The sequence below is a fragment of the Monodelphis domestica genome, chromosome 3 (genome assembly GCF_027887165.1).
Source record: "Monodelphis domestica isolate mMonDom1 chromosome 3, mMonDom1.pri, whole genome shotgun sequence".
In the NCBI taxonomy this organism is placed as follows: domain Eukaryota; kingdom Metazoa; phylum Chordata; class Mammalia; order Didelphimorphia; family Didelphidae; genus Monodelphis; species Monodelphis domestica.
Window position 1 is genome coordinate 160116792 of NC_077229.1, and position 25358 is coordinate 160142149.

Below are 25358 nucleotides of genomic sequence, written 5' to 3' on the forward strand. Positions count from 1 at the left end.
GTTTTTGTTTGTTTTTTAATTTAGTGTAGGTAGGAATTGAGGAATTCTGCATCATTTCCATTCTTCATTAGAACTTGTAGCTTATTGGCCGTCCCTCTTACCCAGCTTTCTATTATCCACAATGTAGAAGAATACTTTTATGTTTCCTAATATACTATGTCAAGTATGGTACTATACTTGGTAATTCTATAACTTTTAGAATTAAAAAACTTGGCTATGTTAGAAACGTGTAGGAAACAAATCAAGACATTTATTAACATTCATATGACCTAAAGTTTGAAGAAAAGTCATTTTAAATTTTTAGTGAATTTTGATGGCTGCTTGGCAAAGAATATAAGCTGTATATTTCTTGGTTATATTTTGACATTCAAGGATACCTACCAGTGATGGTGAACCTTTAAGAGACCATGTGCTATGTCCAATCCCTGCTTCCCCCAGAGACCATGTGCCCTCCTGCCACCACAATCCCCATCCCAGTGCCATATATGGAATCCCCTCCTTCCCCTTTACCTCACATAGGGGAGGGAGAAAGCACTCAATTTGGGCTGGTTGGCAGAGGGGTGGGTGATATGAAAAAATGTGGAGAGGGTGAAGGAAGCAGCTCTTCCTGAGTCCCTCCTTTTTTTTGTAGTAATGAACTCTGGTGGGGGATAATGGGGTACATGCCCCCAAGAGAGCGTTCTGTATGCCTACTTGGGAACCTATGCCATAGGTTTGCCATCACTGTCCTATACTAAATAATAACTTAAAAATAATAGACAACCCTACTAATAGAGAAATGATCATTGAAACAACATGAATACCAGTGTAGGTAGCAAAAATAAATATGTGATGAAATGTAGTACTTCAAAACTATTTGAAGAATATATGGCAGTAGAATCACAAGATGATAGACTTTTGAAGGCATTTTGACAGAGTAGCAAGCCATAAAATATTGAAAAAAACATTCAATGCAATAACCTCGTTATTAGGAATATACCCTGTATCATTATAATAGAATTTCTTTTTAAAACATACCTTCGTTATTTGTGAATTTAAAAGTATTTCATTTCATGCATATCATCTTAACATTCTTACCCTGTCTCAAAAAAAAAAAATAGAAATCCAATAATGATACTGTTGAGGCTAAATTTTAGGGTTGAGACTGAATATGTTTTTTAGTTGGTCACCGGGGAATTAAATTCTAAATCCCAATGAAATACTAAAGTCAGAATGGAATTTTATGGTTGTTTATTTACAATCTAAGGAAGAAATTAAGAATGAGGGAGAGAGAGAGTAAGGGAAGAAGATATGCTCAGGCCTGGTCTGAGCCAGGGAGAGTTCAGAGACCTCAGCTAAGGGGTCTTCCCAGAAGATTAAATCTAGCTCGGATTCCAGCCAGGAGGCCTCCACCATGAGGGGCCTCCTTGCAGGCTAGTGCCTCCAGAAAGAGCCAAGGAAAAAGGGAGTCAGCCTCATCACTCACCACGTAGTCATTTGCTAGCACACCCTTTCTCCCCCCCCCCCCAATCCTGCATCATCATGGGGGGGGGTGAATTTTAGATTTACTGCCCCCTGCTTAGTCTTTAGAATTCTAGCAACCAGGATTGTATACACCCCCCACTTAAGGATTAAGTGTGGGGGAGGAAGGTCTATGATCCCCGTGGGTCACGTGGTGAGTGATAAGACTGATTCCCCTTTTCCTTGGCCTTCTGAAGGCAACAGTGTCTGGGAAGACCCCTTGGCTGAGGCCTTTGAACTCCCCCTGGCTCAGACCAGGCCAGAGGAGATCTTCCCCCCCAACCCCCCATTCCTCATTTCTTCCTTCTATTGTAAATAAACCACCATAAAATTCCATCCTGACTTGAGTATTTCATTGGAATTTAGAATTTAAATCCCTGGCAACCACAAAAAAAAAAAAAAAAAATATATATATATATATATATATATATATATATATATATATATATATATATATATATATATATATATAGTTTCAACCCTAAAATTTACCCTTAACAATACTGTGTGACATTATTTCTTATCCAGAAAAATTTCCAAGAAAAAAACAAAACTGATTGGTTTTTAATTTATTTTTGTCATCAGCTCCTTGTAGTATCTTATACACACTAAATGCTTGCCATATTGTTTAATAAATACTTTTTCATTGAATAATTGATCCAGAAAACATCACAGTGAAGTAAGTACTATCATCTCCATTTTATAGATGAAGAAATAGGTCAGATTTTCTATCTAACTAAAGGTCATAGATGTAACAGCTATGAATGCATCATCTCATTTTGAGGTGATATAATATCAAGATAGGTGGTATCAAACCTGTTTCTACCTCAGTCAAGGTAAAATGTTCCGGGACTTGCACAATCTTCTATTTTGCTCTTTCCTTTATATATTGTGTTGTTTCATGAAGGCTAAAAATTATTACAGTGAAAATTCCTTCTCAACTGAAAATAGGTATGTTGATTTGGCATTTGCAGTAGTATGCAACAAGACTATTAATTCATTGAAATCTGTTAAATGATTGCTGGCAAAATACTTGAGTAAAATATTAACCAAGTTTATAAAATGATTAATGATAGGGAAGAAAAATTAATAAATTCTTGATTTAGAATCCTTCTAAAGGTACTTCTATACTGTCTTCTTCTAAAGTCAAAACAAATTACAATATGATGCATTTATATTTGAAAGACTTAAGCAAGTGCTTCAGTTTCACATTTTAAAAGTTTTATATTTTTTCCAGGCCCAATCATTCATTTCTTTTAATAGGGGTCCCATGTTCAGAATGAACACATTACACAGAATTTTCAATTTAGAAAATTGATGACTATTGTTTCTTTTTTGTATAACCTGGCACTATGAATTTAGAATCTTCAGATTGGAACGTATTAAATTTTAGCATTTAATGCAAAGAAAGGTATAATATCTATATCTAAATCTCTTAGATATTATAAAATATATTATGCACAAATGATGAAAGAAAACAAGGAAAGCTTTGGGGAAATAGTTTGCTATGGGAAAATAATCAGCATCAGGAAAGATCTAGAAAGAGGTGAACTGTTTATTCATGCTGTAACTAAATTGACTATTAATCTACCATAGGGTTGTTATTTTATCTCACTTATTAAATATTTCAGCTTGAATCATTTAGTTTTGACTTCATTTTTTACCCTATTACATCTCCAATTTTATATTGGAAATAAATTTAACCAAGATGTTCTTTATTGGTAGTTTTTCACAAAATTTCACTGGAATTTTATTCTGTAAACTGGGATGCTTATATGTGTTCAAATATTTTGAAATTGACATTACTTCTAATTCTATATATATTGCCTTTGAGATGACTTCTAGTTGATGGCAGAGATTTAAAGAGAAAGTGTTACACCTATTTTTAATTTTTAGTAGCAAACAACACAATTGAACATAGTTGACATGTTTTAAATTAATTTGTAAATTTAGAATGCTAGTTTTTTTTAACAAGACAAAGATAATGTTCATATGTACTTGAAGGGATATATTAAGTAACAGTATGGCTTTTAAGTTGGTTTTGTAATTTGTTGATATTCTTGTTATAATTTATTATCCATTTGAAATAAAAGTAATTTCTGCATGTGAACACTTTTCAACCTCTAAATGTAAAATAATTACTAAAATGGAAATATAAGGTACTAATAAAACTAGCAGCTTGAATCTCCAAATGCCATTATGAAGAGGAATATGTTTGTAGCCCATTACCATAGTTCCTCTTCTGCAATGTCAATGGGGGGAAAAAAGACTCAGATTTTAGTTAACAACCATTATTTTTTTTTCCTTCTCTGTAATTTATTTTGCATGATGAACTATGACACAAATTTATGGATCATGTTAAATTTCCAAATGGGCAACATTTGTGTTAGAGAAATGGCTTTATCTTAAGACACAGGACATGATTAGCTACCATTATAGCTTTAAACTATTAGCCATCTTTGTATAGCTGGATCACAAACTGGAGAGCTCAGAGATCAAAGTAAATAGCAAATTAGAAAAAACGATGATGATGAGAGGAAGCCACTATGTACAGCTCCAGTTTGATAAGTTTAAGTTGTCAGCTCTGAAATATAGGAATAGATAAAAAAGATGATGTTTAGTATCATTTATTTATGAGAGAAGTCAGTACTTAGGAGTAGAACAGAGCCTTGTAAATTGGCTTTGCCAGCAGAAACTTCATTTTCCATGCCAAGCAGAGGGATGTGATAACAATGGATGATGATCATTTGCAAAACATTGGGAAGCTGAATGACAGAAGATTTTGAAGTGTTATTACCTCACAAAAGAGAGAGAAGGAATTGAGGAAAATAAGTTTGATGTGTGTGATTCAATCTGATTATCTTGAATGTTTTATTATTTTATTTTTTTTAAATCCTTACCTTCCGTCTTAGAGTCAGGACTATGTTTTGGTTCCAAGGCAGAAGAGTGGTAAGGGCTAGGCAATGGGGGTCAAGTGACTTGCCCAGGGTCACACAGCTGGGAAGTGTCTGAGGCCAGATTTGAACCCAGGAACACCCCCCCCCCCCTCACCGCCCTCTCTAGTCATGACACTCAATCCATGGAGCCACCAAACTGCTCCCTATCTTGACTATTTTAGAAGTGAAACTAGAAGGACAATAAACATGCAAAATGGAAACAATGTACCAATTTTTTTAACAGTGATTTCATTTCTTTGGCAATGTAATGAAACTGTCATTTATATTTTACCTCATAAAGAAGTGATAATGATGTATAAGAAGAGATAATAGGGTTTATTTAGAAGGATTTTAGACTAGAAGCTGACTTTCATGATTGAATTCTAAATTTGCTTTTTAGGTATCTTAATGCAATTCAAACTATGTGTCCACATATCCTCCGCTATTTGACTACTGCAGTCATAACAAACAAAGATATTCGAAAACGAAGACAGGTATTAAAAGACCTAGTCAAGGTTATTCAGCAGGTAAGAACAAGTCTCTTTTGAGAAGTTTTTTTTTCTTCAGTTGTATGCAATTTTTTCATGTTCTTATAACTTTTTTTAACCCTTACCTTCTGTCAGTTTCAAGGCATAAAAGTGGTAAAGTTTAAGCAGTTGGGGGTTAAGTGACTGGCACAGGGTCACAAAGCTAGGAAGTATCTAGAGGCAAATTTGAACCCAGAACCTCCTGCTGTCTCTAATGCTTAGTATCCATTAGTTATGTACCTGCCCTTGCTCCTATATTTTCTGTAAAAGATCTGGGACAGTAGGTTTGGGACTATTCACAAAACAATTTGACCCTAGTCGAAAATCAATCAACAAACTTTTAAATCCCTACTACATGCCAGAAACTATGCTAATATAAAGAAGCTTATATTTTACTTAGGTGATTTCATTATGTTCACAAGTAAATAAATACGGAATATATTTGAGTGATCACAGGGCATTACAAGCAAGAGTCAGACAGGGAATCTTGAATGAAATAGCACTTTTTATATAAGCTTTGAAGAGAGCTGTGGAAGTTCCAAGACAAAGAAGTTAGAAGAAAAAGCATTCTAAGTTTGATGGAACACCTGGAAAAAGTAATGGAAATGGAAAATAGAATTTCTTGAACAGGGAACACCATGAAGACCAGTTTGTCTGGAATATAAAGCAAAAGGATTTAGTGTTTAATTAACCTATAAAGATTAGTTGGAGCCAGAATATAAAAATCATGATGACCCACCAGAGCTTCTTGAGAAGAAGAATGCTATGCAGTCAAACATAATCTTTAGGAATAACTATTTGACAACTATGTAGAGAATGGATTGGAGAGATGGAATCCAAGAGGACCAGTTAATAATAATTGATGAGTGATGAGGAGCTAGACTTGATGATTGTGAGTCATAAGTTGAAAGGATAGAATTGACAAGACATGGAAGATGAGTGAGAATAAAGAGTGGGGTAGGACTCCTACAATTGGAGACCTGGATAACTGGAATAGTGATGTCTTCACAGTAAAATGGGAAATTAGGATTAAATTTCAGTAAGATAATGAATTCTCTTAAGGCATGAGTGAATTTGAAATGTCTGATTCATCTATCTTAGTAGGCAATTTGAGATGCATGACTAAAGCTTAGAGAGATGAGGTCTAGTTGGATATATATAGATTTAGACATCATCTGGCTATAGAGGATAGTTTAAGTTGAATCTTGGGAGCTGATGACATAATCAGAAGAGGAGAGAGGGCCCAGACTGTTGGGTATGCCCTGTAGAAAGTTGTAACAGATGAATATTTTGCAAAGCGCACTGAGGGAGCTCAGTCCCATAGCCAGAAGGAAAGCCACAAAGATCAGTTCCTTCCAATCTAGAAATGAGGACTCTTCAGGAAGAAGTCAACAATGTCATAAACATCTCAGAAATTAAGAAGGATTGAGCACTGAGCCAAGGCTTAGATTTAGATATAAAAAGATAATTGATATTTGAGAGCTGTTTCTGTTGATGTGTGGGGATTAAAAAACCAGATTACAAGGGAGTAAAATTAGTGAATGAGACTAGAATGGAAGAAGAGATTATAGATAGCTTTCTCTACAAGCATGGATATAAAAAAGGGAGATCAAAGATAATAGTTTGAGGATAGGAAAATCCCTAATCTTTTAGGGATTAGGGACATTTGGTTACATTTAAGACATTAGTAAAAGCCTTGTTTAAATTTGGCAAGAATAGGTGATGGGAGACTAAACAAGGTATGTTAGTTATCTTCAAATAGATCTGATATTTCCTTGATTTATTTTTACAGGAGTCCTATACATACAAAGACCCTATAACAGAATTTGTTGAATGCTTGTATGTTAACTTTGACTTTGATGGTGCCCAGAAAAAGTTAAGAGAATGTGAATCGGTAAGTCTAAACTTTAGCCTGTAGTAACCAGTTTCTATTAAGTCATATTCAGTATTGTATGATTTTAAAAATTATGATCATAGGTCCATTTTTATCCCATTTAGAGAAATTTGCATTTTCTAAAGAAATCTGGCCAAGCCAGTGATCCCTGTTATAATATTGAAAAATTAATATTATGTAAAATGTAATATTTAGAAGTTGTTTGGAAATATAATATTAATTTTAAAAAAGATTATTGTGGCCGCCATTTATAAAATAATTAAGTCCTGAGATTGATGTTAGCTTTTAACAATTTAATTTTAATATAAATATAGTTTAAGAAAGAAATAACAAGAGAAGGAAATTAAAAAATATATATATTTCTTAGACTACCACCCTAATCTTACCAGCCCATGAGAGCATCTTTTGCCTGAGCCACCAACCTCCAGAGAAGAACTCCCTCCTCTACGGTCTCATTGCTATATCCTCTCTCTCTACGTTACTTTCTTTTCCTGTGCGCTGGTCTAGTGCATCTCAGGAGCCAATCAAAGTCTGTGTGTTTGGAGCATTCTAGCCAAGCTCATGGGCTGGTTCACATGAGCAGAAAGTTTGTGACCCAAGGAGGAAGGGATTCCCTTTACACTGTGCTGTGTGTGTGTGTGTGTTTTTTTAAACCTTCTGTATTAGCATCAATACCATGTATTGGTTCTAGGGCAGAAGAGGAGTAAGGGCTAGGCAATGGGAGTTCAGTGACTTTCCCAGAGTCACAAAGCTAGGAAGTATCTGAGGTCAGACACTAAAGACCTCCCATCTTTAGGCCTGGCTTTCAATCCACTGAGACATCCCCCCCACCCCCCTCCCCACTGGGTTTTGAAATTTTTCTTCTCCCTAAATGGGAAGAGAAACTTGAACAAGTATCTGAAAGCAATATGGTATGTTGGGAAGAGTACTACAATGGAAACACAAAATCTGGATTCACATCCTGCCTTGGGCATTACCTACCTTTGTGACCTTGGGCAAGTCATTTAGAATCCCTGGACCTCAGTTTCCTCACCCATAAAGTTAATGGTCTCTTAGCTTTAAATCTACACAGAATTCTTGGCATTTGGGAATACTTAAGCAAGAAAGGACCACAATTATTAGATTATGATTCCTAAAGATGAGATGATCTCCATATAGATTCAGACAGGACCTTAGAGATCTAGTCACACAGGGTTACCCAAAGTTAATAGCATAACCAAAATTCAAATCTCAATTGTCCAGGTTCATATAAAGTACTCTGCACTGTAAGTGCTATAGATATTTTGTTTCTTCTCTACCTACTAATAATGTATTTTATTCTTGACCTCCATATATTGTACACATTTTTTTTTCTTTAAAACTCTTACCTTCGGTCTTAGAATATGTTGATTACAGAGCAGAAGAGAGCAATAAGGGCTAGGCAGTTGGGATTAAGTGATTTGCCTAGGATCACACAACTAGAAAATATATGAGGCCACATTTGAATTTAACACCTATTGTCTCTAAGCCTAACCCTCAGTTTAGTTTGCCACACAAGCTACTGCCCCTAGTAAACTATTTTTAAAATCCATAAAAAGTTATGTGTTGTCTGTTTAGTTAGTTATATTGATACTTAGGTATTAGTAGATAATGTTGATGTTCCTGGCAGAATTTAGAAAAGTACATTTTCTATAGAAAGTAGTGGTCTATTATACCATTGGAGATCCTTATGCTGAATTCTTTACTCTCATCTCCACCCATTTTTTTCTAACAGTATTCCTAATTTATGATATGTTTATGCCAGTAATTCTTGAACTTTTTGGTCTCAGGACCCCATTACACTCATAAAACTTATTGAGGATCTCTAACAATTTTCGTATATGTAGATTCTTAATATGATTGTGGAAATAGTTTTGATCTCATAGATCTTCTGAAAGGATCTGGATAATCCCCAAGGGTCCCTTGATCACACTTTGAAAACTTGTTTATACAGTTGGTATAAGTTCCTACAAACTTAGGAATTATATTTAGCTATAGAAAATATGAATTTTTTTTAAAACTGAGAAAGAGTAGACTAAATAGAATCACAAGAATATTATAGTTGTATATTATTTTAAGTAAATAGAAAATGTAATGCCTAACTGAAAGTTATCAGTGAACTAATTTTTATATATTCTGAATTGAAAGGTTCTTGTGAATGACTTTTTCCTGGTGGCTTGCCTTGAGGATTTCATTGAAAATGCTCGACTCTTCATATTTGAGACTTTCTGTCGGATCCATCAGTGTATCAGCATTAGGTAGGCAAACCTTGGCTTCTATTCTTTCTTCTAAATATTCATTGAGATATAAATAAAATATTTGTTAAGCTACTATATGACTAGCACTGAGCTAGATTTAAGTACAAAGGATTAAGGAATCCCTACTTAAAGTGAGCTTATGGGACTCAGATACAAATTAATTATACAGCATAAATATAAAGTGACTTATGAAATGTTTATAAAATATACTATATGTGTTCCCATATATACATGTACACACATATATACATATATTCCTAAACACAGGGATTCATATAGTCATTTCTAGATGTAAGAAAAATTGACTATTAGTAGTATGTGGAATATACTGGAGTAATGAGAGACTTGAAGCAGGGAGGCTAATTTGGGGACTTGCAAAAATTGAGAAGTGATGGAAGTTAGTTTTATATCTCTGTGTGTAGAGAGGAAAGTTCATTAACAAGAATAACATGAGGTTTCTGTTCAGTCCTTAATTAGCCAGAAATTCATTCTTCTGACATTTCAGTTAGTGGTGTTTTATTATATTTTTGTATATAAATCATACATAATGGTGACATTTATAAAAAGGTAGAAAGTTTGTTGTATACTAATTATGTTTCTCTTAGGTTTAAATAATGTATTTTTCTGCTCAAAGAAAATTTGTGACAGTAATTTTGAGACAATATAGTGTAACAGATTTTTATTCATTTTGTTTGAATATTTGGAAATTGATATTTTAATATTAACAAATGCTCTGTGGTCTATAGAGTGCTTCCTATGCTATGTAGTCAGATGTTGCCTTATTCAAAATTTTTAAAATTTTTATTTCTTACTTTAATATTTCTGTTGTTAATTAGTTTTAACTTATTAGTAATGTATCCTAATTTGAACTTTGTAAAGAATCAATGAATCTCACAGTTGAAAGAGACCTTGAAAGTATCAAACTCAAACTGTATATGAACTATGAATCCTTTCCACTCAGTCTTTAAATGAGATCATTCAGTTCTGTCAGAGTTGTTCACTTTTTTCATTTTTGTGCAGCTCTAATTTTTAAGAGGGCAATTAAATGGCACCGTGAATAGAGTGCCACTTAAGTCAGGAAGATCCATCTTCCTGAGTACATAATCCCAGATACTAGCTGTATGATCCTAGCCAAGTCACTTAACCTTGTTTACTTCGATTCATTATCTAGAAAAGAAAATGGCAAAATACTCCAATATCTTTGCCAAGAAAAGCCCAAATAGGATTATGAAGATTTGGAACCAGTTATACACAGCAATTGTTAGGAAGTTGTTCTTTAGTGGTAAGATCACTGAATTTTAATCTAGAAAACTTGGCTTTGAATCCTGAATGCTTTTTAATTGTGTGACTTTGAGTAAGCCCTTATAGTTTTTTGGGTTAAATGAAAGAGTTGGACTATGCTATTTCTAAGGTCAATACCCATATTGGCTAATCTAATGGCAGATGTTTGCAGATTAAAGCCTCGTAACCTCCCCAAATTAGAGCTGTTGTCAGAGTAAACTTATATAGAGATGCCATGTGTCATGCCCCATGAGGATGGTTGTGAGGCTCCAGAATGCAGTTTTGTGAGGAGGCTTCCACCAGGGTACTTAATAGGAAATATTATTAAGATTTCCCTGTGACTTCTAAAATGTAACAGCACCTCTTTGGAGGACCCCAATTATTTGGACTTGTAGTGATCTTTGAGAGAGTAAAATTTGGTTTTGTTCTATTTATTTAAAAAAAGTTTTAGAAGAGAACTGTTTAATCTTTCTGAGATAATAGACTATTATATAATGTGTTATTCATCTCGTATACTTTCATATACCATTGTACTTTCAGCAAAATTGTGTGATATGTAGTTTGGATGTATGTATCTCTTTCAAGAAGAAAACATACAGGTACAAACTGGCTGTCAGAATTTGAGGGCATTGATAACCTTTAAAAAATAAGAACAATTATACCTAAAATTAAGATAATTGGGTCTATGGTCTTGGTAGTGAGAGGTAGAATAGTGTAGAGGGCTGTCATCACACAATGGATAAGATCTGGGCTTAAAGCTCATTTCTAATCATTTGGTTTTGGGCAAGTCATTTAACCTCAGATTGTTCCAGGCAACACTCTTTTAAGTCCCAGATAAGCACTGATTGCATTGGTCTAGGGAGAGTCCTTCATCCTACACAGAAGACCATAATGTAATCCCAACTAAAAATTATCCTAGACTTTTTTTTTTCATTTCTTAAGTTAAAAAAAAATCTTTTTAGCAACAGAAGTGAAGTATTATTCTATCCTTATCACATATGCAAGTTAAGATCAAGAAATTGAGTTTCAAATGACATTTCCTGTTGTCACATAGCTCATAAGTGTTAGAATTAGGTTCAAAATCAAATCTTATGATTAATACTTTTGTCAGTGTTGCTTGTCTGAAACTGTTGCTCTTTTTCTCAGACTGTGGAGAGGGAAAATAGTCAAATAAATACCGTGCAAAAGGTGACATTTTAACAACTAACTATGTTCATGGAGCATACTTATATAGCTAGGTGTTATAAGAAATACAATGTCTAAATAGGACAGAACATGCTTATAGAATATGTTATAAAGTAACCAAATTATTTCTTTCCAAATCTTTTAATTTCTTCCATATAAGGCATACTACAATATGGCTAATATGAACCATATTAACAGGAACCAATATAATGTGAATCCTAGTTCATTAGTCCATTTTTATGAATTTGTGGGGAAGCAAAAGGGAAATATTTCTTCTTTTCCCTTCCTCTCTTTACTTTCAAATACAGTGTTTGTGTTATATAACTCTGGTGGTAATTTATTGAGTATTATTTTCCATTTGCAGTTTGGCATATATGCTGAACTAGCATAGTTCTTTACCACATGTCTATGAACACATATATGGAAATCATATCTTTAGAAAAGTGCATACTTAGAATATTTTTATCAGTTTATAGTCAATCCTGTAGATTTGTAGGATAAGATTTAAATCCATTTATGACTAAAGTGTACAACATCTGCCAGAAAAGATTACTATGGTGAATAGTATTAAATTTAGTATAGCTAAATAGTTTATCAGATATGGGTGTATGTCTGTGTGCTTGATATTTAAAGGCTGTTCTGAAATAATACTTAGGCCAGTTTTTAGTTGCAGATAACAAAATATGGAAGGGATATTTTAAAAGTTTATTATAGACATACTGGAGTATACATTAATAGTACCAATTGAAGTTAGATTTATCCTAAAGAAATGTTGTCAATTCCTTTTGCATTTAGTTAAGTTTTAAAGTTATTATGTTTTGCCATTTTGAGTGATATTTAGGTTGTTTCTATATTTGTATACCTTAAGATTCTTATATATTCAAATTAAGTTTGGTTATTCAGACTAAATTTGGGTTTCAGCAGACATTTATTAAGTAACTGTTTTGTGCAGAGTACTGAAGAGAAAAAGTACAAAATGGAACTCATAATATTAATTCTCAGGAAATTTTTCAAAAGAATTTCTATATGAAGATACCAGTATAGTCTTAATTTATTAAATTGACTGAGATAATGGAGACTCCAGAAGGGTTTTTTCTCTATTCTCACAAAGCATGCATGTTTCAGCATTTCTCTTTATTTCTTTTTAAGAATTTTCTTTACCTTCATTTTTATGTTAGGATACTTCACTTGCTTTTTGATATGTTATTATTCTCCCAAAGAAGACTTTAGGGTCCCCCCTTTCGACTGCTTCAATTGTTAACTGTGCTCAGTGTACTCAAGACTATAGTTCCCAAATTAGTACTTGAGTCCAAAGTGATTCTATGGGTAAAATCAAGTAGTTTTCATGGATATGATATGGAAGCCAAATTGTTTTATCAATTGTTGCGGTGTCCTGGGCTATTTTATTAGTTGCCAAAGGAAGTCCTTTGAAACCTTCGTTTTTATCAAACTTATTTTTTCAGTGGGAAACATGTAATGATTTTATTTTTATTATTCTTATTTTTCTCTAATTATTAATCTGTAGATTAGAGAGAAGGGTTACATAAATAATACATTTTTAAAAAAATCTTCTGAGAATTGATAATAAATTCTCTTTAGTTTTTCATGTATTAGGCTTTCTTAAATCAAGCCATGTGTATTCATAACTTCCCTGAAAGTCCCAGTAACAGTTTTAAGTTTGAAGAAATTGTTTCTTCAAATAAATTAAGCTAATGTAGAGGTACTTTTGGATATACTTTTGACTGCACAGAATTTATGGTTTCTGTGGATATTGATTTAAAAGTAGCTTGTTAATAGCCATCTTTTGTGGCTGCTGGGCAAGATAGCTATTACATCTTAAATACATATTCTAAAATTTATGTATACTTTTCAAAATGCTTAATATAACATGTTTATAGATAAGGTTGAGATTTTAGTAGAGTCAACTAGAATAGGTTTAAAGGAGTCTGGGATGAATTAGATGTTTTTGGCAGGCATTCTGCATTTAGATATATTTTCTGCTACATTTTAGCTATTGGTAAACTGAACATAAATGTTTATAATTAAGTGCTATTTCATAAAAACTAAGTGAAATGTTGGCATTCCTCCATGTTTATTATCTGCTCATTTCATTGAAATTAAAACTTGAAAGAAACTCTCCAAAACTTTATCTTAGTTGTATAATTTATTTTGTGTTTTTTAAATGAATATATCCTGTTTAATACTACTCTTTTCCAAAGTATAAGATCTGCTTCAGAAGTCTTCTTAAATTTTAGAATAGTTGTTTATTTGCTTTAAGCAAAATCTTAAGGCAGTTGTCTCCCATTTTCCCCTTAAACATTTTGAATTTGGTGTGAGTGGAAGAATATTTGCCAGATATTCCAAAAATACAAGGGTTTTTGTTTTGTTTTGTTTTTTCTTTCCTTGGTGTCTGTGTACTAAGATAAGATTAAGAACATTCAAATCTATCTTTCTACCAAATCCAATATTTGCTTATTATATCATCTTTATAACTTTAAAGATTTAATTAAGATTCTAAATTTTACCTTTGTTTTATAGCAAGTTGTCGTCTTAGTTGGTAACTACACAGCTAGTTGGAGAATGCAATACTCATACAAATGACAAAAACTCTTGCACAGGCTTCATTAAAAGACATGACTAGTATGTTGCAGAACTACTATTCAAAGTAGTCTTGTGACTGCGAATTAAGTATCTCTTCCACTACAGTACATTCTATCTCAGATAACTTGTTTAGGACAAATTACTTTTCTTTAAAGTACTTTTAAATTTATTTTCCAGTTACATTTTAAAAGTTGTTTTAAGATTCCTTTTTAAAAAAATTTCTTGAGTTCTGTATTTTCACCTTTCCCCTCGCCACTCATTGAGGAGACAACCAACATGATATCTATTATACATGTGAAGTTATGCAAAAACATTTCCATATAAACCAATGTAAAAGAAACCACAAAAAAGCAAGAGAATTTTAAAAAGTTAAATGCTTTAATTTGCAATCTGAATTCATAACTTATCCCTGGAGGTGTATGTCCTTTTTTATTATGTGTTCTTTGGAATTGTTTTGGATCATAGTCTTGTGGAATAGTTAGCTAATAAGTCTTACACTTGATCATTGTCACTGGTTTTGCTCACTTTATTTTACTGAGTCTTCCCAGGTTTTTCTGAAGCCATTCTGCTTATTATAGAACAGTACTATTCTATCCCAATTATACAACAACTTGTTTAGTCATTCCCAATTGATGATTGGGTTTGAATCCTCTTGGTTTCCATTTCACAAAAACAATTTCTATAAATATTTTTGTAATAAAAGAGCCATTTTTATTTTCTTTAATTACTTGCTAGGTCAAAGGTTATGTCCTATTCTATGGCTCTTTGAGTTTAGTTCCAAATTATTCTCCAATATCTGACAAAGCCAAAGCAAAAATAGACCAGATCAAAAGGGATTGGGAAGGTAAATATATTCTATTAAGGAAGTATAGACAATGAGGAATTATCACTAATCAACATGTATGCACCAAATGGCATAGCACCCAAATTTCTAATGGAAAAACTAGAAGAATTGAAGGAGGAAATAGACAGTAAAACCATATTAGTGGGAGACTTGAACCAAATTTTTCTCCAGAATGGTTGGACCAGTTTACAACTTCACTAAAAGCACATTAGCATCACAATTTTTTCACATCCTGTCTGTCATTGTCATATTCCCTTTTTTGTCATGTTAGTCATTTTGATAGGTGTTTGGTAGTGCCTCAGAATTTTAATTTGCTTTTCTCTCATCAATAGTGATGGGTTAGAGCATTTTTTCATGTGACCAATGACAACTTTGATTTCATCTTTTAAAAATTGCCTATAATAGATTACTTAAAGAAGTGGTTTATGGACTTAAAAATATAGTAATCATCATCAACCAGCATGCATCAAGAATAGGCTGTGTCAGACTACTCTCATATCTTTTTTTGTTTGTTTGTTTGCTAGTATATTGGTTGATGAGAGGATGCTATCAACCTGGTTCACCTAGATTATATTGAAAGGAATTTGACAAAGTCTTTTATGATGTCCTTAGAGAGGAGAAAAGGCTTATTAATGGCATCGTTAAGTGGATCCTAAACTAGTTGAACAACTAGTTCTAAAAAGTTTGTCTTGCTGCTGTGGAGTAAGGTGGAAGGATACAAGACTTTCCTTGACACCATTTTATTATTTGAATGAAGACATAGATTTCATGCTTATCAGATTTATGGATGACAGGAACCTTGGAAAGATAGCCGAAAACCTGAATGTTGTAAATGGTTCACAGCAGAATCAAATTTATACTTTTTTTAACCCTTTTTTTCTTTTTGAATAAAAATTCTTAAGACAGAAGAATGACAAGGGTTAAGGAATCAGGGTTGAATGACTTGCCCAGAATCAAACAGTGAGTCACTATCTTAGGCCAAATTTGAACCCCAGATCCTTCTCATTTCAAGTTTTGTATTCTTTTCACTGTGCTACCTAGCTTGTCTCTCAAACATTATTATGAAATGAAATTTAATTGGGTTAAATAGAAAATCTTACCCTAGGATTTAAAAAAGTAAATGTAGATAAGTTTTTAGATCACATGGAAAAGATCTGGAAGTCTTTGTGAACTAAAAATTCTCTTATTAGTCATGTATGATTGTACCAAAAATAAGGTTTATAGGAATCTTAGGTTTCATTATTAGAAATATAGTATTATAAGAATGAAGAAAATTACTCTTGCTGTACTCAGTTTCATATATCTTTGAAATAAACCATTTTTAAAAAACCAAAATATTTTCTTAGGAAGGGCTGATAATGGGATATCGGCCTAAAGATCATGCAAATCATCCAAAAATCAGTGGAGAGATATATGGTATATGTGACTACTAGTAATAAGGTATAAATGATGTTATTGGAGAGGTTTGACCAAAAAGGTTGAGCCAGTCATAGAACATTATCAAAGGCTTGTTTTGTACTACTGATATCCACACAATGTTGAGAATTCTAGAGGTGGATTTGATACTTACTAAAGATTTTACAAGAGAGCATGGAAGGGTTTAAGTCTGCTTTCATTGTTAAAGGAAGACTTCACACCCATGAGATAGATCCATTGAAGTAAAAGGTATAATTCAAAATGTCAACACCTATCTCTTCCCCATTCAGACTAAATGTGTAGAATTGTATCTGAGGCATTCTCTTAAGAAGGTAATGGAAGTGCAGAATGTTTAAAATAAATACAACCAGGATGGTTAGCAGAAAAACTGACATAACAGGATGTGGGAGCCAGTGGAATTATAATGGAAGGAACACACATTTTAGATTTTAGACTTCCGATATCTGGGTTTAAACTGTGGCTCTGACAATGTCTCTTTTTCCCCCCAGAGGAGTCACTTAGTTTGCTTATCTCTAATACCCATTTAACAAGATTTCTATAAGAAACGCACTTTGTGTGCACACTCTCATGTATACTGATTAAAAGAAGGAGAGACATTTTACCTAGAGAATAAAAGACTTAGTGGGAGGTGTGGTAGCTGTCTTCAGACATTTAGAAGGTTGTCATATTGAAGGACACACTTGATTTGTTCTAAGAGGCCAAAATTGAAAGCAGTGGGTGGAAGTTAAAGAGAAACAGATTTTGGAAAACTGAGCAACTAGAGCCCTCCTAAAGTAGAATGAAATGTTTCTTCAAATAAAAAGAACTGCCCGACAGAATAGTCATTTTTCAGGGTAGAGGAAGATTCTTTGGCTGGACTGGACTTTAGGATCTTAAGATTCTATTATTCTGTGAAATAAAGTGCTCCTGAGAACAATTCTCCCTGTTATTATTTCCTTTGTGTATATACATCTAAATTCTCATTAGATCTTCATTAGGAATTGAGAAGAAATAGTCGTAAGTCTCTAATTCATGACAGTTTGAAGTTATTCCTCTTCCTTAAGTTTGCTATTCTTGACCTGGGCACAGAAGACTGTTTTCTGATCTTTGCAAAATATAAATAATTCCTTTATTTTCTTTTAGCTAGTGTCAGATTCCTGTATCTCAGTCATTTTAGACCATCCTACATTTATTTTCTCTTGTACTTTGGACTACATGGTCTTTTTCATTTATGTTTATTTCCCCATGACAGGTAAATTACTATCTTTGTAAGAACCTTCACTTTAAAAATTATATCCTCACTGAATTTTGATCACTATTGACTACTATAGTAAAATTTTAGTCTATACTTTATAAATTAAGGGAAGTAGGTTTATTTTTTATCTAAAATTACTTTGATAAAACAACTAAAAATAATAATTAGATTTTCAGAAATATCCTTATAATTATTTTGATGATTATTTTGTTTTAAGGACCTCGACTAGTTTACAAGATAAATAATAGATAATTAGAATGGCTATTTTAAAGCATATATGTAATATATCATACTTATGTTATGTATAATACATTTTAAATATATTGTCAAAAAGGCTTCATTATACTATACTATCATTTTGTATACCATATTTGTATCATTGTGCATACATGGGTTAGCTATTTGTTTTGAGAATTATTTCCCAGTCATTTGAAAACAGACAAATCTTATGGAAATGAATTCATACAATATTTTGTCTGTTTTGTAGCATTTGCACTAATCTGAATCCAAGAATTGAAATTTCTTTTTAAAATTAAATAATATATTTAGCAGGTAATGGTAAAATAATGTTAGTTGTGAGACTTTGGCTGTAATGTTGTTGTTTGACTTTTAGTTTAGGATCTTCAGGTTTTGCCTTGTCTGGAAGCTGATAGGAGAGTGAGCTTTATAAGTCTCTAAAATAAGTTAAGCAGTAGCAGGAAATGCAAGGAGTTTATTAGAAAGCCGCAGGAAACACCAGCTGCAAAAATTATGCCTGGTCAAAAGAATGCCTGTTTGTTTAAGTAAAATGACACACTTCCCTGTTTTTAGTGGCTTTTTAAAAGGGGATGAATTGAGCTAACAAGAAATTGAGATGATTGAAGTGGAAATATATCTTCACATCCATGAGAATTAATTGTCACAAATTGGTCAGTCTTTATAACACTATTTGTTAGCTATGTTTTCAATAAAACCAATCATAAAAAATGAAAAGTACATAACTGATATATCTAAAAGCATTTTATGGTTGAGTTAACCACTTCCTGAAATTGTTTTTAAAGTTGAATTTAAATATAAGCAGCTTTCAAGGAGAAAAGGGATAATTTTGCTTTTCTTTGTGACTTTAACTTTTTTATGCTCTTCTTAGACTTTATATTTTGAATTACTCTTGTAAAATATTTAAAATGTGAATGTAAATATTCTCCACTAAAGTTTTACTTTTCTTTCTTCATCATGTGCAGGAAATGATCTTGTGTTCTTGAAGGCTATGTCAATGGAGCCTGTAGCTCTGACAGATCCTTTTACTTAAATAGTTCATTGTGTACTCTTTCCACTGGTACAGATTGCAACTTCATATGTACCTTTGCAACTTGTCCTCTCTTGTCTCTGGCCTTCATGGAATCGAGAATTCTTCCATTCAGAAATGCCACATAACATGGTGGGGAAGACTACTGAGTTCTTTTCATGATATCTATAACAGCAATGTGCAGATTATCATTACTTGACTCAAACCACCTATTGTAAGCAGAAATTTTAGGGTTGCGACTTAATCTAAATTTAATTGGTAGCCAGGGAATATCCTAAATAAAATACCCAAGTCAGTTTGGAAATTTATGGTGGTTTTGTAGCAGGTAAAAATTAGTTTCTCTGTTAAAAGTATAATATTTTTTAAAAGTTTATTTAAGATTAAGAATTTAAGAAAATACAAGAAAGAAAGCACATGCCTAGGAGGGCTAAAAGGCCCATTCAATTTCACTTACATCATGAGAGATGCATCTGCTTGGAAGTGGAAGTAGGAAGAACAATCAGGCTTTTACAGCCAGTTAAATAGAAATTTTGATCTCGCCCAGGTGGAAATCTCAGTGATATTAGAGGGCATCTCGGGAACTAGAACAAGGACTTCTGGGGATTGAAGTCCGGGGTTCAAATCTTCATTTTTACATTTCCCTGGGTGATCCTTGTTGGGGAAAAATTTTTTCCCCCAAAAGGATCATGAAATCATAATCAACTTAAGGATTACAATAATTTGAGGATAAGAGAAAAAAAGAACAAAACCAATAATTGCTAGACGCATTGACAAAAGCCAATTAGGAGGCAGTCCCCTTTGGCATGAAAGTATACATACAAATAAATGTTCAATCAACCACACCCAAAGTTAATTTTGATCTTCTTGTGCAGCTTATGGTCTGGAGGCATCTTCATGGTGTCTTCTCCAAGCAGCTCAGTTTCTGGATTCGGAGAGGTATCATGTTTCTCTACCTAAAATTCTTCTCAAAAAGAATTTAAACTTTGCAATTTAAAATAATAATATTTTTGCATTTCCCCGTTAAAAGGGTGATTGAAAAATACAGGATCACTTAGGGATGCATGGCTGAGTTATGAGGTATGTGAATCAGTTGGTAAGAGAAATTAAAAGGACATCAGAAAAATCTAAATAAAAAAAGATAATTACTGGATGAAAATAGACTATCAAAGTCTTATGTGTAAAAATTCTAAGTAAAGGAAAAATAAATCTATGACAGGTCCTTGAATCAGGGCCCAATTAAAATGAAGCATTTACCCAGTCAGTATAATTATATTTATAATTATATTTCACTTCAGCTTCTAGAATGGGCCTTACACCTTGTGTTAGGGGCAGGCAAAAATGACCAGAGATTCATAAGAAAAAATTCTAAAAATCATGTCTAAAGAACCCTTAAAATCAATTGAGATATTTAGCACAGTAAATTGTCCAAAGGTGGTTGTAGCAGTGTTTCTGATGGAGTCCATCTAGTCTATGTGACAATTTACAAAGTCAAAAATAGAAAAGCTGTTTTTTTATATGGGCTTACTCAATGTTTGTTCGTTCAGTATGGTTATAGGGGAAAAGCAACAGAATATAACAGTAGTTAAAACTCAGTACATTAAAATGATTCAGCTTAACAGAATAATACAGAATGCAGTAATATATGAACTTAAAATCACAAAGTTAAATCTAAAAGCAAACAGTAAAATGCAATAGAATACAGAGATTTTTATAAACCATTGGAGTCTGAGAATGCCTTAAAATATATGCCTTAAAAACATATAAAAGATATAATGCCTTAAAAATATAACCTCCAGTCTCTTTAAAGTTCCTTGGCTTTTTATCCATTTAGATGCCTAATTGTCGGAAGGCAGATTGGTAATGGTTAAGCAATGGGGGTTTAAGCAACCCATCCAGGGCCACACCACCAGCAAGTCTCTGAGGCCAGATTCCAACCCAGGACCTCCCGTTTCTAGGCCTGGCTCTCAGTCCACTGAGCTACCCAGCTGCCCTCCCAAAGTGAGTTTTTGGAATCTCAACAAATGGCAAAGAGTTGCAGGGAGATGAATTTCTCTCCTGAATCTCAAGTGAGATAAATAAAAGGACCAGTGCACTCAAAAGATATTCTTTGAAATATGCCATGCTTGTAATCAACTTCCTGTTTGGAAAAGTCTCTTCCTTCTTTCCCTTTCTTTCTCCCCTCCTGTAATTCCCCTGCCCCCAGTCCACAGGGAGGCTAATTGCAGCCTAAGGGAAAATTACCTTCCGGTCTTTACCAGCTGGTAGAAATGAGTCCTGGGCCTGGGGCGATGAGCCATCTGCTCCGAGGCTAGAGATTGCTGGGGCTTACCAGGTGATTGAGATTTGGGTCCAGACTTGGGTCCAGATGCTGGGATCAGGAGCTGAGCCGGCCGGAAGGGCTCAAGAAAGTCCGAAGCTGATGGCTGCAGGCAGGGCTGGGCTGGGCCAGTAGCTGGTGAGCTATCTAATGGCTGGAACGAGCTGAATCAGCAATAGCATTGGGAGGGTAAAAAACCTTGGCCAGAGAAACGTGGCTTAAAAAAACAAACTAGGCACTAGCTATTAAAGGCTGATCAGAAGATTGAGGGTATTTTGTTTTCCCGAAGTGGTAAGCCAAACTGTTAAGATTAAAATTTGTTTCTCTCTGCTAAAAGTATTATATTTTTAGAGGTTTATTAAAGATTAAGAATTCAAGAAAATACAAGTAAGAAAGCACATGCCTAGGAGGGCTAAAAGGCCCATTCAATTTCACTTACATCATGAGAGATGCATCTGCTTGGAAGTGAAAGTAGGAAGACAAGATTAGTAGGCTTTTACAGACAGTTAAATAGAAATTTTGATCTCGCCCAGGTGGAAATCTCAGTGAGATTAGAGGGCATCTCGGGAACTAGAACAAGGACTTCTGGGGATTGAAGAACGGGGTTCAGATCTCCATTTTTACAGTTTAATATAGAGGGGGAGGGAATTAAGGAGAAGAGAAAGGGAAAAGGTATAGGATTTCTCCTGCCTGGTCTGTGCCAGGGAGAGTTCAAAGACCACCACAAGGTCTTTTCAGAAGATTAGAGGCTTTCCTAAGATAGTGTTTTGTAAGGTAAAGGAGAAAAGAATCAGTCTAAACTCCAAGAGAGCTCAGAGAAGACGCCTCACCTGAACGAGGTTACTAGGCTTCCCCAGTAGTGTATCAAGGACTCTCACTGCTAAACCTGGACAATAGCTGCCGCCACGCCAAGATGCTCAACACGCTGCCGCCAGAGCCAACCTCTCTGCGAAAAAAGCCCGAGAGAGGAAGTAATGCGAAATATATAGACTGTTTTTACATCATTTTCCTGTGTCTCACATGTACCAGTGGTAGCTTAAGCTTGACTTAGGACAGCCCAGGGCTCTGTCAGTTGTTTCTGATATGTCATTTGCTAGCATATGTCTGTCAAAGGCCATCCTTCTCAATACTTAATCCTTAAGTAGGGGTGTTAGACTAAGCAGGGTGGAGTAAATCTAAAGTTCACACTATGAAAGGAACTGTAAAATGACATTCAGTGAAAAACTAGAGGAGCAGCTAGTGTTTGTCAGCTAAAAATAGTAGATGGCCGCAGTTGCAGTAAAGACAGCAAAGTTTAAGGCAGCTTTCTACTTTTTGGTCTTAGTATTTGCTATTCAGCTCAAAGTGCCACAAAATTTGTACATGAGTAAAGCACAGGGTTGTTTAACACTTAAATTTGAGGCATTGTTGTTTCTTATAAAGAATATAGTCTCAGTATGCTTACTTTTATAACAAACTGTTCCACCATTATCTTTGTAGACTGTATTTGCTGGACATATCTTCCCATGTTTAATATCTTACATTCACCTTTCAGGTCTGGTGCCTGATTTCTTACTGTATTTCATAGAAACCATTTTACTGTTTGTGTGTGATTAAAACAGCATGTATTAATATTCCTGGGCTTATTTTTTGTAATATAGTCAACACAGGAACATTTATTATAGTTTAGTGGGATTTCTGATAAAGAATAAGGCCATTGCAACAATTTTTTATTATGAGGAAAATGATCATTATGCTTTTCATTTTTAAAATATTTCAGTAAGTTGATTTTGAAGGGCTTTGTACATCACTGAGAAAGCCCTACTTTGGAAAATCTAAAGCATAAAATCTAAATCTAAGAAGCAAACAGTTATGGAGTCCCTCTGGCACAGTTGGAAGAGTGCGACATTTTAGAGTGTTATGGGACTTGAACTTGAAGCTTGGCTCCATAACCTTCTTTGAGACTTTGGATAATTCACTTGTCTTCTTTGCACCTTAATTTCTCCACCTGTAAAATAATAGGATTGGACAGGATGGCATCTATACCATTTCCAAATACATGATCCTATTTACCCGTCTCTTATTAAAGAGATCACAAAATGATACGAGTGCATAAATAATATAAAACAAGTTTTGGTTTATTTTAGTGGTATGAATAGTGAACTCAAAAGGAAATCCTAAAGAGAGATCATTTCAATTTAGATTCATCAAGAAAGGCTTACAACTAAGTACCAATAGCCAATTGTAACAAAACAAAAATGTGGGTGGAATTTAGCATTGCAGTTGTATAGTAATGAAGTATAAGACATAATACGCAAGTATCCAGGTAACATGCCTATTTTTCCTCTCATTTTAGCATGCTGGCAGATAAGTTGAACATGACTCCTGAAGAAGCTGAAAGATGGATTGTCAATTTGATTAGAAATGCCAGGCTTGATGCCAAGATTGACTCCAAATTGGTATGAATTTTAAAATGTTACATTAAATCAGTTACCAAAATTCAATTTTAAGTTTTGATCCTTGCCCTTTTCTTGACCTTGCTAGCAAAGGTATAAAATATGCTGATATTATATTTCATACTTGTAGTGTTATGTTATGCTTATATCTTTTCGAACCCTATTATTAAAATATCACAAGACCATATTTCCTCCTGTTTCATTTTAGGGCCATGTGGTTATGGGTAACAATGCAGTCTCACCCTATCAACAAGTGATCGAAAAGACAAAAAGCCTTTCTTTTCGAAGCCAGATTTTGGCCATGAATATTGAGAAAAAACTTAATCAGAATAGTAGGTCAGAGGTAAGAAATTTGATTTTTCATTTCTGTTTTGTTGATTTAAGATTTGTACATTCTTGAATTGAAGACTTTTTGGATACTGCTGTATGATCTCATTTTACTTAAATTTTTATAATTAGTATTTCTTAATTTCTAGGCAGGAGCTTTTCCTGTTTTATAAATATAATTCAAAGAAACAAATTAGATGTCCTATTTTATTATAATTATTGGTTTTCCTCTTCATTGCTTCCTTTTTGACTTCATTAACTCAAGGTTTCAAATAAATATATATCACTTATGTGACATATTAAAGCATGATAACATGCATTATTTATTAAAAACCACAAATGTGTTTTGCATGATTAAAAAATTAAATTTTAAAAAATGAGTTAATGAAGTGAAACAGGAAAAAATGAAGAGGCAAATAGTACATATTATTACATTCTGTTCAGTTTTTGTTGTCTACTGATACAACATATTACATATATGATGGAGGATGATCCACAAGCCTCTTGTGACAGCTAAAAGGTAAACCTAGTAAAAATAGCTGCTGAGAGAGCATCCTCCTTAAGTGTTTATCTTTATAAACACATTAAGATCAACCATAAAGAAATAAATCTGGTGTCCTTATTTTATATCTTAGTTAAATGAAGAAGCTCAAATTGTCTTGTGATAATATGATAACTTACCTTTTTTTTCTTCTGAGGACTTTTTGATAGTATATAATTAGAAGGTAGATAAGAATGCCAAAATAAATACAGTATCACCTTAATATTTTGAGGACTTACCTTTTGCTTTGTTGACTATTGTTCCTTTTGTATTCTAGGCTCCTAACTGGGCTACTCAAGACTCTGGTTTCTACTAAAATATTTTGGAAGAGGAACACATTGAAAAATTTCCATTTAATTAAATACATTATATGAAATACTTAGTTCTAGAGAGAAACTGAAATATTGTGCATTTGAATTTGAATAAAATTGGCTATATTTCATTATAATGTTTGTGAATTTGTTTGCTTAAAACTTTATTCACCAAAATGTTAAAATGAAAACATTTATTTAAAATTATTAAACAATGGGGAAACATTATGAAATTAAAGAAAATTTTCTTGTCTCCTGATCATGGTAGAAAAATTTAAGTTAATCTAAATAGAAACCTACCCAACCTCCATCTGCTAGACATCTAGCATGTTGACAGAGAAAGAAAATCTGTTAGTGGTGCTTCCGTGCACAGAAGGCTACTTGCTTTACAGCATTACCAGACATTGATTGCTTTCAATGGAAACAG

The 25358-nt window shown here is 33.5% G+C and overlaps 1 protein-coding gene across 1 annotated transcript in view; it reads left to right on the plus strand.

The window, feature by feature from the left end:
- The window catches only part of EIF3E (eukaryotic translation initiation factor 3 subunit E), a 48199-nt gene extending 23131 nt beyond the window's left edge, over positions 1-25068 (plus strand). The window contains exons 8-13 of the mRNA XM_001369590.5: positions 4837-4963; positions 6756-6857; positions 9024-9133; positions 23653-23755; positions 23961-24095; positions 24898-25068. Of these exons, the coding sequence (XP_001369627.1) occupies positions 4837-4963; positions 6756-6857; positions 9024-9133; positions 23653-23755; positions 23961-24095; positions 24898-24936 (616 nt within the window). The 3' untranslated portion in view covers positions 24937-25068. The remainder of the gene's footprint in view (positions 1-4836; positions 4964-6755; positions 6858-9023; positions 9134-23652; positions 23756-23960; positions 24096-24897) is intronic.
- The last annotated feature ends 290 nt before the right edge of the window (positions 25069-25358 follow it).